Source organism: Helianthus annuus, chromosome 2 (genome assembly GCF_002127325.2).
Source record: "Helianthus annuus cultivar XRQ/B chromosome 2, HanXRQr2.0-SUNRISE, whole genome shotgun sequence".
Classification (NCBI taxonomy): domain Eukaryota; kingdom Viridiplantae; phylum Streptophyta; class Magnoliopsida; order Asterales; family Asteraceae; genus Helianthus; species Helianthus annuus.
Genome location: NC_035434.2, coordinates 11,472,116 through 11,492,275, shown reverse-complemented (window position 1 = coordinate 11,492,275; position 20,160 = coordinate 11,472,116). Strand labels below are relative to the sequence as shown.

General features: G+C 39.0%; 2 protein-coding genes across 2 annotated transcripts in view; one reads left to right on the top strand and one right to left on the bottom strand.

The window, feature by feature from the left end:
- The first annotated feature begins 766 nt into the window (after positions 1–766).
- On the top strand, positions 767–4,407 carry LOC110910720. Its single transcript, XM_022155322.2, has 5 exons — positions 767–965; positions 1,696–2,382; positions 2,464–2,814; positions 3,442–3,507; positions 3,695–4,407. The coding sequence occupies exons 1-5, from the start codon at positions 963–965 to the stop codon at positions 4,238–4,240; spliced, it is 1,653 nt and encodes a 550-aa protein (XP_022011014.1). The 5' UTR covers positions 767–962; the 3' UTR covers positions 4,241–4,407.
- A 2,552-nt stretch (positions 4,408–6,959) lies between these two features.
- The window catches only part of LOC110933058, a 76,919-nt gene continuing 63,718 nt past the window's right edge, over positions 6,960–20,160 (bottom strand). The window contains exons 3-4 of the mRNA XM_035980187.1: positions 7,228–7,302; positions 6,960–7,084 (exon numbers count right to left, since the gene is read on the bottom strand). Of these exons, the coding sequence (XP_035836080.1) occupies positions 6,960–7,084; positions 7,228–7,302 (200 nt within the window). The remainder of the gene's footprint in view (positions 7,085–7,227; positions 7,303–20,160) is intronic.

Sequence of the window (20,160 nt, the reverse complement as noted above, 5' to 3'; positions counted from 1 at the left end):
AGTAACTAAGGCTATAGGGTATGGTCATGATCCTTATGGACTCCATGATCCTCCACATCAGCGCCATGTCACTTGCTTTTAATTCATTATTCAAAACCACTACCCTATTGGTATGGTCATGACCAAAACCACTATTCTTTTATTTTAATTTATTTGTAAAAAAGGAAAAAGAAATATTAAAAAAGGAAAGGAGGCTCATGTTTGCCATGGTTTAATCTATGCCAACCATGGTGGATGAAGCAAGGGGATGGTGTAGCAATCTATTAATGGTCCTACATGGTAATTAATGACCCAATCATGCTCCCCACACCCTTTAGCCTAAAGAACTGCTCGCTTAAACCTCTGCTTTAATCTTGTTGTTAAAAAACAAAAAAAAAATATAAATATAATACATATACATATACATATACACACTTAATAAATATAATACTTATTTTTTATTTTAAGATAATAAAAATCGTCCATGAGGTTTGGGATTGCCAATATCGTCCATAAGGTTTGGGATTGTCAAAATCGTCCATGAGTTAACAATACATAATCAAAATCACCCCTGAGGTTTGGAATTGGCAAAATCATCCATAAGTTAACGATACATTTAAAACCGAGTTAGTGATTCAGATGAAAATCATAACAAAAATCAAACCTTAAGGAGTTAAGGTACAGTCACAAAATAATTATTATTTTAGATGAAAAAGACAAAAATAACCAAAACTCATGAATAATTTTGGCATTTTACTCGAAATTTTATCTTACCTTGTTATTAATTCAATATATTTACCCTTACCAGTTACTATACTAGTTTACATTTTACAGTTTCAGAAACCCTGTCTGTCATTGCAACTCTCAACCACGCGCCCACGCGCCACCCACAACCACCGCACCACCAACTCTTCTCACATCAAACGCCACCTTCAGCCACCGTTGTTGTGTGTCTTGAATCAACAAGTCATCTTCAAACACCTATGGTATTCCTAACCCTAAATCTACTGTTTCTTCATAATTTGCGATCTAATCATGTATGAATTTACAAAATGTATGTGTTTGTGTATACATATTATTTGAATCTAGGGTTTACAATTTTCTCTCTGTCACTTACTCGAGCTCGATCTTGGCTCGGTTTGAGCTAGAGCTTTAGCTCAGCTGGTGTTTAGGTTTTCAAACTCAGCCTTTTTTTTATTATCAGTTAATTTATATACATTTTTTTTTTATGTATAATAGTTACATATGTAAACAGATTTAACTTAAAGTTATATAAGTAATAGGCATATTTAGGCTCGCTACGTAAGCTCGGCTTTAAGACTAGAGGGTATGGAGAGCCCCATCCTCAAGAGGATGGGCCGCCACGTAGGAAGGGCTTGAGGGTGATGGACCTACGGGGTGGGGGATGAACCTCTTTATATATATATATGTATGTATGTATAGGTATATGTGAGAGAAGGAGAGAGGAGAGAGGCCCGTCACAATCGTCTGTAGGGAGCCGGGGACGACGGAACGGAAGGGAGGGGGGCGGTGTGGGGGACCGGCGCCGGGGCTCGCCGGGCCTTAGCCGGCCCCCATACCGTCTAGTCTTATGAATATATCTCAAGTAACTAAAGAACTGCTCGTTTAGACCCCTACTTGAATCTTGTTGTTATCGAAATCATTGTGTGAGTTCAACACTTTTAACGTTTGCGATGTTTTCTTTCTGATGAACAGGCTTCCAGGTGCCAATTAAGAAGCGTAAACCGACATTCAAGAATGGATAGACAACCATTTGTACCATATACAAACAAGAAAATCGAAACGACAAGCACGCCAGACAGCTTGTGTTGTGCGTTACAAGGCTTGACTAATGCTCAAAAGGCTGATATAACGAATATGGGATTTGAATCTATAAAGTCCTTTAGCATACACAACATACCAACGGGTTTAGGGTATTGGTTGTTAGTCAACTATGATCATAAACGGAGCGAGTTAAACGTTGGCGACCGTGTAATTGAAATCACACCATCAAAGGTTCATGATGTTTTGGGAGTGCCTACGGGGACAATTGCCGTGTTTGAGAAGAGAAAACCGAGAAAAGCAGATGCTTTTAGAGAAGAATGGAGGAATCAGTTCAACCAGGATAAAATAACTGTTAAAAATGTGAGTGATAAGCTTAAATCATATAGGAATGGCGGGACGCTTTTCAAGCTTAACTTCCTTGTTCTCTTCAACTCTGTCATGGGTGAGACAACCAAGAGAATGTATCCAACCGTGAATCATAAATTTCTCGCATCAATCATGAATGAAGGCGACATATCTAGTATGGATTGGTGTAGCTATATCATAACTTGCTTGAAGAGAACGAAAGAGGAATGGAATGGTACAGAGCCCTATAATGGCCCTTTGACTTTTCTTGCGGTACGTTTGTTTACTGTTTATATAAGTTGTTGACTTGCGTTTTAACGCAAATAAATTAGCATGTTTTTCCTAACACAACAGGTTTTATACGCACACGAGCAACAACTGAAATGTAGCCCTGAAAAAGCAATAACATCGGCTATAAAATATGTTACCACGGATTATTTAGTTGATCTTGAGAGTTCCATGTGTGACAATGGACCGTGTTTGAATGATGACGTTGAAGAGGACAATCAGTCAACTCAATATGTTGAAGTTCAAGTTGAAATGGTAACTCAAATTGAATTAGATAAAGGTCAAACCGGTGAAGTTCAAGCTGATATTGACCAAAATTTGAACATGCCCATTGGCCCATCGGGTGCTCAGTCACTGTCTGGATTATCAGCTAACCTTAGCCATTGTAACCGATCTGAACCGCCTAAAGATGTGATAGTAAGTCATGCACACTAGTTTTTTTTGCTATACTTTGCTTATTTTTAAACATTTTCTACCTTGTAAATGCTTAAACACAAATACTATTTCGACAACTTGAAAGTAAAACACTAAAACATGAAGAATGCAAATAGAAAAAGTTAATAAGAAAGCAGATGCCTGTTGTCAGAGTCGCTAGGCGCTAGTCGGGTAGTGGGGTACCGACTAGCGATTAATCGAGATTAATAGGGATTAATCGGAATTAATCGGATCAAGATTTTTATATGTGATTTTTAGTTATATATACACATACATTTTTATATGTAGTTTTCTAAAGTAGATATGTTTTAACCCCACAGTAACCCATTTTTTTAAGTATCTGGAAGGAATTAATAAGGTTTGGTCGAAATTTGGCCGACGTCTCACCAAAATTTGGCCAGAATAGGACCGCCTAGCAATTAATCGGCCAATAATCGGTGAACCTCCGATTAGTGATTAATCGGTGACTAATCGGGATTTTTACAACCATGGCAGATGGAGAACAAAATCAGATTAAAATCAAAAGTAAAACAAGTAAACAACATCAACAACTCTTTATTCTATTTATACTTTGTATGTAGACTAACACGTCTTTATTTATCATTGTAGTTACTTGATGACAACGATGATGATGATGTAGTTATCTTAGACCCCAAGCAGGAACAATGTGAGCTGGTATGTATGTATCTCCCTACCTATCAATTATTTTATACATTTCAACGATTAGTATTTAAAAAACATTATATATTAGTTATTACAAATTACAGATTTCAAAGGATATAGAAAAACTAAAGTGTCAACCCAACCCGTTTGACCCATTACCCAACCGACCCGCTAATTTAGTCGCCTCTCTAATACATAGGTGGAAAAGTTCCCATCCCGTCGAAGTGACACAGTTTGTGTCCAAGGCTACACAGTGAAGCGAGATGTTGCAAAAATTCTTGAAGCCATTTTCGAGAAACACGGTGACATTGCAGACAAATGTGTAATCAAAACAAAGTCTTTGAGATCACCAATCCTCGAGGCTGTGTGTGAAGTTGTCAAGTGGATTCAAGTCAATGATGTTCTTGACAAACTTGAAGATATAGAGAATCGGCTGTCGGATATAAAGGCACTCAACATTGATGTCTCATGGCTTCAAACTCGCCTAGACGCCATTCGTAAAAGAAAGGCGGTCAGTGAAGAGTACAATTTGCTTATAGAAATGAAAGCAAACGCCCTTTCGGCTAAAAAGGCTGCCCAAATCTGTTTGAGAAAGAGACGTGCAGAGCTCGCGGATGCACAAGAACAATCTAAAAGGGCTAAAAGGTGTGTGGATGTGTTGCATCTTGTTGGAGCGAATCTAATCGACCACTTCTTCAAATCTGAGGCCAAAATGAACTCATGGGTAAAGGACGCGGTTGTGTAGGCTAAATAGATTATGATGTTGTGTGTAATTATTAGAAGATTGTCTAGCTAGGCTAAATGTGTGTCTTAAAACAGGTTAGTTATTGACCAAGAGGTTGCAACCTTAAACCTTGATAGACTATGTTTTGAACCTTATTAGTAATATTATGCCTTTCTAGTACCCGCTCATATCATATACAAAGGTATTTCTCTCACGACATGAGTCATACGCTGTGTTTTACGCTTAAAATCATAAAAAGTAACGAAAACATATAAAGACGTATTTCACCAACGCTTGGAGAATCAGGTATCATTAACCCTCGAGGGCCTATATTACATCAAAAAACGACTACAACATACATGATTCACATCTAAACCAAATCCAATTATAACTTATAAGTAAACTTCCATCTTCAATCGGAACCAACAAACAATGATTCACCTTAATCCGCAGCAAAATCCGGTTCAGAAGGCAGCTTCTGAAGACTAACAAAATCCAGTCAACACGCCACGCTTCCTCTGAACCCGTTTCATCGCATTAGCTGCAAATCTTATAAGTAAACTTCCATCTTCAAACAGACTTAATCCGCAGCAAAATCTGGTTCAGAAGGCTTCCGAAAAATCCGGTTCAGAAGGCTTCCGAAGACTAAAAAAGCCAGTCGACACGCCACGCTTCCTCTGAACCTGTTTCATGGCATTAGCTGCACGCATACATTGTAGCACCAAATGTAGATGATGATGTGCGTCCTCTAATCAATGCGCTTTCTTCGTTAATATCATTCGTCGATATGCACTGGGGTGTTTGGAAAAGCCGGTTCACACAACTTAAATAAGTTGATAAGCAATGGTGCAGCATAGTGGGGGCTGGAGGGGGCGGCCGACCCCCCGAACTTTTCGCTCGGTAGTGGAGAGTATGTAGTTTTCGTATAGAAATTTTTTGGTATATACGTTTTTGATCCCCCGGTTTTATAGAAATTTTTTGGTATATACGTTTTCGACCCCCCGATCGAAAATCTCAAGCTTCGCCACTGTTGATAAGCATAAGTTATTCAGCTCCATCTGAATGCTCAAAGTGATCACTAAAAACCAAACCATAATGAAAATAACCGAAAAAAACACAAAACACGGTTATATGTAACCGAATTAACCAAACCGAACCATCCTTAAAACAATACAAATTTTACAAACAATATGTCTAAAAAGTTTATAAAGAAACATGTTGTCTTATACTCTCCTTTGTAAATTAATTGCTAATATTTTATTTGACATAGGATTTAATTAATTGAACTTTTAATTGAAATTAGCTTGGATTTGCATAGTCCAAAGCTAGGGTTAATCGATTAGCTAGATTAACCGAACCATCTTTTCCAATAAGCGAACTTTTTATAACCAAAACCAACTGGTTATGATCTATAAACCAAAACAACAGTTAGGCTAGAGGGTGTGGGGGCGCCACCCCCGCCACCTCACCATGTATAGCGCCCATATGGGCTCCATCACCACACCCTCCATTTTAAGAGAGGGGGGGGGGGGGGCGCCATCTTCACTTCGCTACCATGGTAGTGCCAAGGTTGAAATATTCAGGTGGGGCCCACTAGTTTTAGTCCAATCAATTTTTTTTAGTTTTGTTCAGGTGGGGCTCCATCCACACCCTGCAAATTAAAGGGGGCTCCATGGCTGACGTGGATCCTACGTGTCCTGATAAAGCCCCTAGGGGGCTCCAACCACACCCTCCAGCCTTATAGGTTCGCTTTTAACCAATAACGAAAGCAGCATCAAACTTGCCTTATGAGAAAATTGCCTTCAAAAGCTGGAAAATACATAGAGACGGGTTTGCAAACAGTGGAACCTGAAAAGATTAACACAAGCAAGCGTTTGCTATGATCCTTCTACGCATAGGGACGGGTTTGAGTTGAAACAAGTCCACTTGTTATGGCAAACAAATTACATGAAAATGCAAAGTTATATACCAAAAATGAATATAACAAACTTTCAAAACTGCTTATTTAGGGTAATCTTGTAATTGATGTCATGTTAGAAAAAGGTCAACATGGTCAAAGTCATAATCAAATTTACTATCACTTTCGTTGTCACGTTATCGAATTTATGCAATTTTTTCCTTTTTTATGGGTGGAAAAGCAACCGGATCAGGTCAGATCTACCGCGTCAACATATTTATTCCATTTTATAAAAATTAATTTGATAATTATGACTAAAAGCACACGCTATATCGTAGCAGAAAACAAAAGGACAATGTGTTGTGCATTCCAAAAGTTTATTTATGAGAAATCAACAAAAAGACAGATGAATGCAACACCATACATATTAAGGATTAATAATAAGACAATAGATGTTATGTTAGTCATGAAGGGGAGACATAAACATAGACGATGATCTTTTTCACTACAAACAAACCACCACATTCACAAACAAGTAAATACAAAACTCATGCCTCAAATTCATCATGCTTAAAAAACATATCTAATGAATCCCCATGTTCACAATTCATCAGAAAGTAGAAGTTAACCCGATAATAAATAAAGATTCCCCCGCAAATTAAAACATTAGACACAATAAATAAAGAAAGACCGTTGCTTCTGTAAACCATAACGATACAAACCAAACTGGTATTTAGAAATAACCAAATATAGTTAGTTAGTTAGTTAGTTAACCCGAGAAGTAGAAGTTCAACATAGCATATGTAGCATTACAATTGAAAGACTTCACATAAATCCTACCCACTAGTACTTCTCCCTCACAGTAGTACGTACTACTTCATTTTCAGGTTCCGGTTCCACAGCCACGGCAGCATCCTCCTCCTCTTTATGGCGTTTGACCCCTTTCGTATCATTGTTTTCACCATCACCTAACATTTAGCCGCATGTACAAAGCCATTAGTACTACTGAATCTTGTTGTTGTATCATTAATTAATTAATTAATTAATTAGGAGGCTTCAAATATTAGTAGTAAAATTAATCAGAGAGAGAGAGAGAGAGAGAGAAACTTACTTTGGCGTTTGGCTGTAACATGCTCCTCCTTACCAATACCATAGCCCTGTATAAAAAGCTCAAGCTCCTCCTTACCTGACATTTACAAAGCCATTAGTACTACTGAATCTTGTTGTTGATGTGTATCGAAGAGGGACTGTGTATCGAAGACACAAGTTTTCTTTGGAATCGGAGAAAGAACAGAGGTTGCTGATGTGTATCGAAGAGGACTGTAGAGAGAATTTGTTGAATTTCAGTTTTGATGTTATGTTTAGGGTTATGTGGAGAATATGAAGTTTGGGGATTTTGATTGTTGATGTGTGTGACAACCTGAACTTTTATGGTTAATGCTGTTTGATGTCGTAATTCTAACTCTTCATAATTCTTTTTCTTCCACGCTCTTGTTATATTTAATTTTTTTTGTATTTAATTTCTTGTTTTGATAAATTTGTCGAATGTGAATCTACGTGGTTGTAACTAAGTGCATGGTTGGGTCCGTTTAAGTGTTTGGGCTCGTTTATAAGGGCCGCATATGAACCTGGGCCGCTCATATATATTTTTGGTCGCGAGTGTATTGAGTGCAACCCCACACACACACGACATGTAGGTGGGCCATGGGTAATCATCACCTCACATTATTCAGCCCATGCATGCATATTGGCCGAACCACTTGAGCCCAATCCCCACCTTTCCTTTATGTATACGTAAATTAAGAGTGTGTTTCATTATACAACTTGTTGCAACCCTAATACCCTAATTCCTTCCTTAATTCGTGACGGCAGATGACCCCCCCATGGAGGCATCATCCTATTTAGTTGAGCCCACTGGTTAGTAAATTCGTAATGTTATTTTGTAAAGGTTTGATCTTGTTTATGTGTGGGTGTTAAATTAATGATGTGAACCTAATGTATGTTTCGGTTACGTTTATTCAGGCTTCGCAAATCATGTTTATTGCCATTGATGTATTGTATGTGAATCGATGTATTTTATGTGAATTGATGTATTCTATGAGAATCATAAGGAAGTGTAACTGATATGCATGTTTGGTAACGAAATAGAGATTCGGCAACGGATGATCGGTGTTAATTAAATGATATAATATTTCTAGGTAACTGGTAATCGGCCATGTTTATGTGTATATATATTCAACCCATGGGAAACCCTAAAACACTATTGCCCTCTTCCCTCATAACCGACGGCTGTATCTGCTTTTTGGAAGTCTCTGTGTCTCTAGATCAAATTAATCCATCCAATATCACGGTAAGCATTCTTTTGCTTATTTGTGATTATAGTTTTGTTGACAACTGGGTAGTTTAGGGTTGATCATTATTGTGTGTGTGTTTTGAATATGTAATATAGCATGAATCGGATGAACTGTTAATTGGGCATGATGACCAGGGTTTGAATGATAGAGTGGTGGTCTTAGCATAATGTGTCAGTCAGAATGTTAGGGGTTGAATGATCTGATTGTCTACGGTTAGGGAGTCGATTTCATATATGAATACAACTGATTAATTGATGCGATGATCATGCTTATGTGTGTTAACGGTAAAGGATTAGGGTGGCTGTTGTTCATGACGCATCGTGGGGAAGAAAGCCTCGACGAAAGGCGTTGAGTTTCGTCGACAGGAAACCAAACAGAATGTAACTTTGAATGATTTAATATTGTATGATTAGACACATCATTAATTAGACACATGAGACATCATGTGATTCACTATACACAATCATTTTGGTGATTAAGTTGTCGGCCATTGTGTAGACTTCATTAAATACTTATGAATATGTGTATACATCATTACATCACACTATTATTTGGCGGCCCATGTGATTAGGTTGGGTGACCCAATGAAGCTTTATCATTAATTGAAATTATGTCAGCAACCTTTATTAAAGTTATCATATGTTCATGTGAATGGATAGTGTTGTCAGATTGCATATGCTTTGCTAGTAATTCCTATTACATAGTGTGATCACTCGATTGAGCCACATAGTCAACCGATCCTGATCAGTTGACTATTGAATGTTGTTACGAAACATACATGTGGGTTCAGATATACATGAGTAGAATAACTGTTATGTGCCATTCGGTGATTATTGCATGTACGCACACTATGATTATGATCCATACGAAAACCTTACGAATGTAAACTAATATCGCATACGTGAATACCATAGGCTGTGATTGTGTAAGTGTGAGCAAGTAGCAAATCATACCGAGCACACCAAGGTGAGTTCACTGCACTTTTCTAAGCATGCGTCCCGGTGGTTTGGGACATCTGGTAAACGTTTTTAAAGGGAATACTGGGTAAACTGTCTATTTGGGATGTTGGTTATTAAACACTGTATAAATCATGTAAGACCCCATACATCTACCGTGTTGCTGAAGAAGCAACGAGGTATTTAGTTGATAGCGCTATTAGGTTTGGCACCCTCACACCGGGCCGAAAGGACGGGCGTGAACTAATTACCTGGACTTCATGACCAATGCCTAGTTAGAGGCATTGGGGTTGGGCATTCACATCGTGTACATATAAGACCCCTTACATCTATTCAAGGTTGTTTGATACCTTGACATCATGACCAATGCCTAAATGGAGGCATTGGGGTTGGGCATTCATATCTAGTCGCCACATACGGTAATCGAGTAATAACAACATCAAAACTAAACGATGAACTGTTGTAAACACACATCTGGTAATTAAACGAGTAAACAAACTTTGAACTCACCAGCGTCGTCTGACACACTTGTCTGCATGCTTGCAGGTCATTAGATTTCTTGACATGGACTTGCTATCTGGAATGCTGGAGTGGTCATGGATCGAGGCTCTTGGATATACGTACATTGATACATTGGTTTTGATTACTTATTATGAAACAGTTGTTTAACAATTTACTATATGCTTCCGCTACACGACTCTTTTGGTTTAATCCTATGATTGGTTTTACAACTGACAATTAATGATATGTTTTGTTTAAATACAATGCGTGGTTCAACATGATTAGTGGCTCGAGTCCTGGTACGTCACACATCCCGCGGTGTTCCCGCATGTGGTATTTTGGGGGTGTGACAATGTGTGTATCGATGAGAATGAAGAAGACAGAAATGAACTCTGTTGCTGCACACGAGTGTTTAAGTGACAGGGAATGAAATTGGGGTTTTATTGCAAATATGATATTTGATGATGTTTTGATGATGTTCTTGATATGGGTTTTGATGATTTTCTGATGATGTTTGAGTTTTGATGATGTCTGGGTTTTGATGATGTTCTTGTCTGGGTTTTGATGATGTTCTTGATCTGGGTTTTGATGATGTTCTTGTCTGGGTTTTGATGATGTTCTTGAGTTGTTGAGCTTGAAGAAGAGATGTTCTTGATGTCTGGGTTTTGATGATTATTTTTATTTGGGTTTTATTGAAAAAAAATGAAATTTAAAAAATGACCAAAATGCCCCTGCACTAAAGGACAAAATAGGAGGTTGCAACAGTCAAAAAATAGGGAAATCTGGTCAAATTTGAAATTTGGACTAAAATGGCAACAAAATGCAAATCACAGGGACCCAGATGTAATAAGTTTGAGATTTGGACTAAAGTGGCAAAACTGGCCAAACCACAGGGACCAAAATGGCAGTTTACTCTAAATTATATTACCATGTATTTTCTATAATAATGCAAATGTTATAAACAAATATTATTATGGTTATCAACTCCATATATAGTTGTATCTTGTTTACCAAGTTTCCCTCTCCTATATATATTCCTTGTATTTTATTGTAAAGATACACCATGAATAATATAAAGATATTTCTCCCTACATCTCTTTCTCATATTGTTTAGCTATTAGGCTTTTGTTTCACAACACGTTATTAGCACGAATTGCTTTATGAAGTTGGATAGTATTAGCGTAAACGTTGTTACTTCACGAGGACAGGTGTTTTCGCCGGTTTCTTAGAACACACATAACACTAATAGAGAGGTAATTAAATTTCAATTTTCGTTAATTGTTATTTTAGCCACTGGTTATAGTGAACTAGGTTTTAAAACGTTTTTTTTATAAAACCAGACTATAACCGAACAGTGTTGACAACAAACAATACGACCATGACACTCAGCTCCAGATTGCAAGGTTCGTCTCTCGTATACTCACTGTACTACGTAACTAGTGGACACTTACATATGATATTGCATGCTGGTGCACGTTAAACACGATAGTATGAACTTACGTATCCCTTGCACATGTTATATGACTGATAGGGTGGTATTTCCCTAAACATTCGTGACTTATGTTATGTAATGCTCTTTGTTTGCTATTCGAGTTTGGGGGAAGCATTCGACATGAGTTAGGAGGAACTGAGATGAGCATGCAAATCACAATATTATTGTGGGTGCACACATAATAATAATGTGGGGTGCATGCGAGTCCCAGTGAGGCTTAACAAGTGAAGAAGGGGTTCCGCTCTGTTAATTGATGTTATGTTAGAACTCAGCAGTCTATAGGAGTCATAGTAGTGATTGTCTCCTACCTGAATATGATCTTTTCACCCCTTTCTGAATCCTTACGGATCTCGATACTAACGAGTATCACCTGATCACGCATCCAACGCCTAGCGAATTGTGTAGAATATTAGGTGCTAGTACGAACGTCCCTGAGTTGGATGGCTCAGCGTCAAATGATTAGACTATACTTTTCTCACTTATCTTTGTTTGCTGGAACTTAGCATGTTAACGCCTTAGATCCCGAAGTGCGATCACTTCTGCAGCACTCTCACAACATACCGTCCATTACTCAGTCAACTTGCAAGAACGATGGACAAGAGGGTAAACGTAGTACCTTACCGACTTCAGCATTTGAACGACCCTAGTTACCGGCATCGAGCGACAGCGATTTGACTCTAATCGAATCCTCAACCCCAGACAGCGACTCTTGGGAGTTGACTTTTACGAACCAATCGGGACAAAATCGATGACGATTGACTGTAGAGCGGACTGTGTAACCGCCCGCACTATGAGTAGTGCCTTAGAACATGGCACGGAGTGTGAAAAGATGGACCTTGATGGTGAAAGGATGCGGGACACCGTTACAGGCAACAATATTAGAGGCAACAGTCGTGGCAACATGAAGGTACTCGTGATCGTAGCTTACAGTATGGAAACGAAGGCGACCTCGACAAGGATCGACAACCAAGGGAACGGCGGCAGAACTGGAAATTCTCGTGACGAAAACAACACTAGAAATGAAGCTCGTGGGAGGACATTTAGTATTGTCATAGGCTATACTGGGCGTAATAGCAACACGATAGCTTGGGCGGGTAGCTATTCGCTTCGTCTCTGTTCTGTTTAACCCTGATGCTTCTTGAAACCGAACCTGTTGTGGGATCGGCTGATGCAAGTCAATTGAAGCTCTATATGTTCGCCGGGATGCAAGCTCGACCTTGGGGGAACAGGTGTTCGACATCGACCTTCCTTCCACTACCCCTGATGGTTACAATGCAGTAGTTAGCGTGGATTGGTTATTCAAAAATCGCGCACACATACCTGGTGAGGAGGAAATTTTGTGTGGAGAATCGTTCGAAAACAACAGAGTGTCGCAAAGTTTAGCGCCATATCAGCTATGAAGGCCTAGCAGTGTCTACGGAGGGATCACCCTGCTACGCTAGCAACCGTTACTGATGTTGAGGCTAAGGAAAAGAGGATCAAGGATCCATCAATTGTTCGTGATTCCTCTCAGTGCGCTACCCGAGGAGCTTTCAGATTTACTTCCACCACCGCTAGGCAGAATCTTAGTTTGATCTCACGAAAGGAGCAGCCATGATTGCTCGTGCTACATACCGTCTTGCACCAGGAGGGTTGCAAGGACTATCTACAGGAACTGTTGGACAGGAGTTTTATTAGACTTAGTTTTGTTCGCTGTAGGGAGCCCCAGCTATATTCGGGAAGATAAAGCCTTTTCGTATGTGTACTGATTGTCGAAAACTCAGCAAGATGACAGTCAAGAACTGTTCGCTTCGACCATGTAGTAACACCCTGTTGACCAGTTGCGAGGGACGAGCTTCCATTCGAGGGTTGATTGAAGAAACGAGCTATTATCCGATGGAAGTCCAAGGGGAGAATGTTCTTGGAACGACATAGTGAACGCAATGCAGCCAGTGCGACTTTGTACACCTTAACCACTGAATTAATCAACACACCACCAGCTTTATGGATCCCATGGACCGACCGTGTTTATGGATGACGTTTTGGACCATTTCCAAGAGGAAGGAACATCATGGGCGGCATTTGTATCTTATTTTAGAGCTCCTGAGGGAGGAGCCACTCCGCGCGAAGTCTTGTTAAAGGTAATTTCTGGATTCGAGAGATACCTTTTTGGTCATATGATCAACGAAGTGGGAATACACGTGGATCTCGCTAAGGACCCATTTCGTTAGATATTGTTTGGCACCAAAGATCCCTTCGAGGATGCAACAATTTCTTGGTCACACTAGACTCTATCGCAGATTCACCACATGATTTTCGAAGGTCACGCAGCTTAAATCTCTTTAGCACAGTAGGGTGTTGTGTTCGTGAAAGACAAAACAGGAGGACGTCTTTTCAGCTTTCGAATCCTAGCTCTGCAATGTTTACACACCGACGCAACACGAGAAAGTGATGACTTACGTAATGGACTTAACAGGAAGAATTTCACGACTCACGACCTGGGGTGGAAGCCACGATCTTGAATTTGAGGGCATTACTTGGACGGTACCAAATGCACTACTTAGACTGATCACAAGGGCCTCCCATGTACCCTTGTTTCGGAGGGACTAAACATGTAATCGCATCGCTGGATGGAACTTTTGAATGATTACGACTGTGAAACCGGAACGTGCCCGAGCTTTGCAGCTCACTATCGACTCTAACTTACCTGATCAGACTCGCTCTGTTCAAACTGGAGGGCTGATGGAAAAGAATTTTCAAGTTAAACCCATGCGGGGCATGGAGAAGCAACCATTGGCAGGTCGGACGATATTCGCTACCTCATGGAACGAATGTGGGTCTCATTATACGGCAACTGTAGGGAACTCGTGTGGAGCAAACCACACCGGCCTCGATATTCTAGTCGTCTGGGTTTTGATGAGAGATATCAGGATCTATAAAATATTGTATTGATGACCGGGCAGGAAGGCCCACATAGCACTGTATGTGAATGATGTTTGACTGGTGCGAAAGTCAAGGTGGAATACCAGAAACCTACTGGTTTGTATCAGCAAACAGAAACACCCATATGGAAATGAGATTAGACTACCATGGATTCTGTCACTAGTCTACTTACAACTTGAAACGGAAACACTATCACCTGGGTGATCATTGATAGTCTCATGTAACCAATACATCCTCTTGCAACTAAGGAAACTGACGAGTCTTCACAGCTTTTGAATATTCTTCCGAGAGAGGCGGTTTTTAGGCACGAGGTGCCAACCCCTGATACCTTTTCTTCTGATCTATACCAGATTCATGGCAGACAAAACACAACACCATCGACTCACGTCTAGACATGAGCATTATTCATCACCGTAGACATGCTGCGAGTATGTGTATGAGCAACTTTAGTAAAAATGGGAGGACGCTTACCTTTGGATGAGTCCTACCGTAGCAGATACCATTTTAGTGTTCAGACAGCTCTGTTTGAGGCATTGCATGGAAGATAATGCCAACCTCCTTGTTGGACTAAGGTGATTGACAACTTAATTACGAGTCCAGAACTTGTACTCGAAACCCTTGGAAAATTGTTTGGATCGGGAATCGTTTGATGGCAACGCGTGACCGTCAGGAAAGCTGATCAGCTTAGAAGGCGCTGGAAGATCGCTGTAGGCGATCGTATCTTGTTGGAAGTCTCACCCTGGGAAAGGGTGTGGTACGCTTGGGAAGGGTGGCGAGCTTAACTTACATCAGGTGGGCCATACAACATTCTGGGAAGAATCGGTAGCGTGACCTACAAACTCGAGTTACCTGATGGATTGGGTAACGCACACGATGTCATTTATACCTCAGATCTAAGGCAGTGTTTGTCCGATGAAACACTTGTGATACCTCTACTGGAGCCTAAGGTTAACGACAAGTTGTTGTTGTCAAGGAACCTATCGAGATCATGGACCGGGAGGTCAAGGTGCGTAAACGTAGTTGAATTCTGATCGTGAGGGTTCGTTGGAACTCAAGACGTGGACCGGAGTTCACGTGGGAGCGCGAGGATCAGATGAAGCTTAAGTATCCTCAACTTTTTCCTAATAACCAATCTAATTATGGTACTACTAGTGAATTTCGGGACGAAATTCCTCTTCAGGTTGGGGATGATGTGGCACCTGAGGAAAATCTGCAGCAATCTTGATTTATCACTTCATTTCTCTGTGCTTACTTGTCAAATTTCGGGACGAAATTTTTTTCAAGTTGGGGATGATGTGACAACCTGAACTTTTATGGTTAATGCTGTTTGATGTCGTAATTCTAACTCTTCATAATTCTTTTTCTTCCACGCTCTTGTTATATTTAATTTTTTTTTGTATTTAATTTCTTGTTTTGATAAATTTGTCGAATGTGAATCTACGTGGTTGTAACTAAGTGCATGGTTGGGTCCGTTTAAGTGTTTGGGCTCGTTTATAAGGGCCGCATATGAACCTGGGCCGCTCATATATATTTTTGGTCGCGAGTGTATTGAGTGCAACCCCACACACACACGACATGTAGGTGGGCCATGGGTAATCATCACCTCACATTATTCAGCCCATGCATGCATATTGGCCGAACCACTTGAGCCCAATCCCCACCTTTCCTTTATGTATACGTAAATTAAGAGTGTGTTTCATTATACAACTTGTTGCAACCCTAATACCCTAATTCCTTCCTTAATTCGTGACGGCAGATGACCCCCCCATGGAGGCATCATCCTATTTAGTTGAGCCCACTGGTTAGTAAATTCGTAATGTTATTTTGTAAAGGTTTGATCTTGTTTATGTGTGGGTGTTAAATTAATGATGTGAACCTAATGTATGTTTCGGTTACGTTTATTCAGGCTTCGCAAATCATGTTTATTGCCATTGATGTATTGTATGTGAATCGATGTATTTTATGTGAATTGATGTATTCTATGAGAATCATAAGGAAGTGTAACTGATATGCATGTTTGGTAACGAAATAGAGATTCGGCAACGGATGATCGGTGTTAATTAAATGATATAATATTTCTAGGTAACTGGTAATCGGCCATGTTTATGTGTATATATATACAACCCATGGGAAACCCTAAAACACTATTGCCCTCTTCCCTCATAACCGACGGCTGTATCTGCTTTTTGGAAGTCTCTGTGTCTCTAGATCAAATTAATCCATCCAATATCACGGTAAGCATTCTTTTGCTTATTTGTGATTATAGTTTTGTTGACAACTGGGTAGTTTAGGGTTGATCATTATTGTGTGTGTGTTTTGAATATGTAATATAGCATGAATCGGGTGAACTGTTAATTGGGCATGATGACCAGGGTTTGAATGATAGAGTGGTGGTCTTAGCATAATGTGTCAGTCAGAATGTTAGGGGTTGAATGATCTGATTGTCTACGGTTAGAGAGTCGATTTCATATATGAATACAACTGATTAATTGATGCGATGATCATGCTTATGTGTGTTAACGGTAAAGGATTAGGGTGGCTGTTGTTCATGACGCATCGTGGGGAAGAAAGCCTCGACGAAAGGCGTTGAGTTTCGTCGACAGGAAACCAAACAGAATGTAACTTTGAATGATTTAATATTGTATGATTAGACACATCATTAATTAGACACATGAGACATCATGTGATTCACTATACACAATCATTTTGGTGATTAAGTTGTCGGCCATTGTGTAGACTTCATTAAATACTTATGAATATGTGTATACATCATTACATCACACTATTATTTGGCGGCCCATGTGATTAGGTTGGGTGACCCAATGAAGCTTTATCATTAATTGAAATTATGTCAGCAACCTTTATTAAAGTTATCATATGTTCATGTGAATGGATAGTGTTGTCAGATTGCATATGCTTTGCTAGTAATTCCTATTACATAGTGCGATCACTCGATTGAGCCACATAGTCAACCGATCCTGATCAGTTGACTATTGAATGTTGTTACGAAACATACATGTGGGTTCAGATATACATGAGTAGAATAACTGTTATGTGCCATTCGGTGATTATTGCATGTACGCACACTATGATTATGATCCATACGAAAACCTTACGAATGTAAACTAATATCGCATACGTGAATACCATAGGCTGTGATTGTGTAAGTGTGAGCAAGTAGCAAATCATACCGAGCACACCAAGGTGAGTTCACTGCACTTTTCTAAGCATGCGTCCCGGTGGTTTGGGACATCTGGTAAACGTTTTTAAAGGGAATACTGGGTAAACTGTCTATTTGGGATGTTGGTTATTAAACACTGTATAAATCATGTAAGACCCCATACATCTACCGTGTTGCTGAAGAAGCAACGAGGTATTTAGTTGATAGCGCTATTAGGTTTGGCACCCTCACACCGGGCCGAAAGGACGGGCGTGAACTAATTACCTGGACTTCATGACCAATGCCTAGTTAGAGGCATTGGGGTTGGGCATTCACATCGTGTACATATAAGACCCCTTACATCTATTCAAGGTTGTTTGATACCTTGACATCATGACCAATGCCTAAATGGAGGCATTGGGGTTGGGCATTCATATCTAGTCGCCACATACGGTAATCGAGTAATAACAACATCAAAACTAAACGATGAACTGTTGTAAACACACATCTGGTAATTAAACGAGTAAACAAACTTTGAACTCACCAGCGTCGTCTGACACACTTGTCTGCATGCTTGCAGGTCATTAGATTTCTTGACATGGACTTGCTATCTGGAATGCTGGAGTGGTCATGGATCGAGGCTCTTGGATATACGTACATTGATACATTGGTTTTGATTACTTATTATGAAACAGTTGTTTAACAATTTACTATATGCTTCCGCTACACGACTCTTTTGGTTTAATCCTATGATTGGTTTTACAACTGACAATTAATGATATGTTTTGTTTAAATACAATGCGTGGTTCAACATGATTAGTGGCTCGAGTCCTGGTACGTCACACATCCCGCGGTGTTCCCGCATGTGGTATTTTGGGGGTGTGACAATGTGTGTATCGATGAGAATGAAGAAGACAGAAATGAACTCTGTTGCTGCACACGAGTGTTTAAGTGACAGGGAATGAAATTGGGGTTTTATTGCAAATATGATATTTGATGATGTTTTGATGATGTTCTTGATATGGGTTTTGATGATTTTCTGATGATGTTTGAGTTTTGATGATGTCTGGGTTTTGATGATGTTCTTGTCTGGGTTTTGATGATGTTCTTGATCTGGGTTTTGATGATGTTCTTGTCTGGGTTTTGATGATGTTCTTGAGTTGTTGAGCTTGAAGAAGAGATGTTCTTGATGTCTGGGTTTTGATGATTATTTTTATTTGGGTTTTATTGAAAAAAAATGAAATTTAAAAAATGACCAAAATGCCCCTGCACTAAAGGACAAAATAGGAGGTTGCAACAGTCAAAAAATAGGGAAATCTGGTCAAATTTGAAATTTGGACTAAAATGGCAACAAAATGCAAATCACAGGGACCCAGATGTAATAAGTTTGAGATTTGGACTAAAGTGGCAAAACTGGCCAAACCACAGGGACCAAAATGGCAGTTTACTCTAAATTATATTACCATGTATTTTCTATAATAATGCAAATGTTATAAACAAATATTATTATGGTTATCAACTCCATATATAGTTGTATCTTGTTTACCAAGTTTCCCTCTCCTATATATATTCCTTGTATTTTATTGTAAAGATACACCATGAATAATATAAAGATATTTCTCCCTACATCTCTTTCTCATATTGTTTAGCTATTAGGCTTTTGTTTCACAACACGTTATTAGCACGAATTGCTTTATGAAGTTGGATAGTATTAGCGTAAACGTTGTTACTTCACGAGGACAGGTGTTTTCGCCGGTTTCTTAGAACACACATAACACTAATAGAGAGGTAATTAAATTTCAATTTTCGTTAATTGTTATTTTAGCTCCTTATCTTTAATATTTCAATTTGCGTTAATTTTTTTTAGTTTATGTAAGTTTATGGTATTTATATTCTTTAAAACAAGTCTAATTATATTCCATTAATCAGTTACGTCATATTGGTATTGGTATTAGTATTTAGTAATTAATTTTGGTTCTACGACTTCATCATATATAATTTCTTGATACACAATCTTGGATGTTTTGGTCACAATTTTTTTTAGTTCGATCGTTTGTTTCATGTTTAGATTCCTGTTATATTTGGGATTTTGTTATTGGAATTTTTAAATCTTTCACATATTTGGCCAATTAATTATTTGGCGGTGGATTTGAGAAAAAAAAATATCTCGTTGGATGATTACTAATTGAAGTATATAACTGATTTGGAATTGGCCTTTCACATATTGAATAAAGAGATCAAAGTTTCTTTTTTAACAAGCATCAAAAGTCAATATATACATTAGATGTTATCAAGTTATTGTTGGTATACTTTATATGGACGCGACTCGGTTAGGTTCGGCTCAAACCCGACGTAGCGACATTCCTCCATCGTGCGTCCAAGAGTTCGACACATGAAGCACGGAGCGCCGCAAGCTAACATCACCATGAGATCATCATGATGATGTCATGAACCTTGACTAAATGCAAGTTTCTAAAGAAACTGCCAATATGTCAACGTACATGTGCATGGTTATTGCGCCAATCAATTTGTTTGGGCTTGCATTGGGCTGACTAAGTGGACGAATTATATATATATATATATATATATATATATATATAGGATAATGCTAGATAAAAAACCCTAAAATTCTTAGAAAACTCTGGAAACCCAAATGGGA

Excerpts from the sequence above, each read along its gene's own strand:
- LOC110910720 (XM_022155322.2), top strand. Across the intron at positions 2,383-2,463 it reads GCCCTTTGACTTTTCTTGCG|GTTTTATACGCACACGAGCA; the intron begins GTACGTTTGTTT and ends CTAACACAACAG. Across the intron at positions 3,508-3,694 it reads AGCAGGAACAATGTGAGCTG|GTGGAAAAGTTCCCATCCCG; the intron begins GTATGTATGTAT and ends TCTAATACATAG.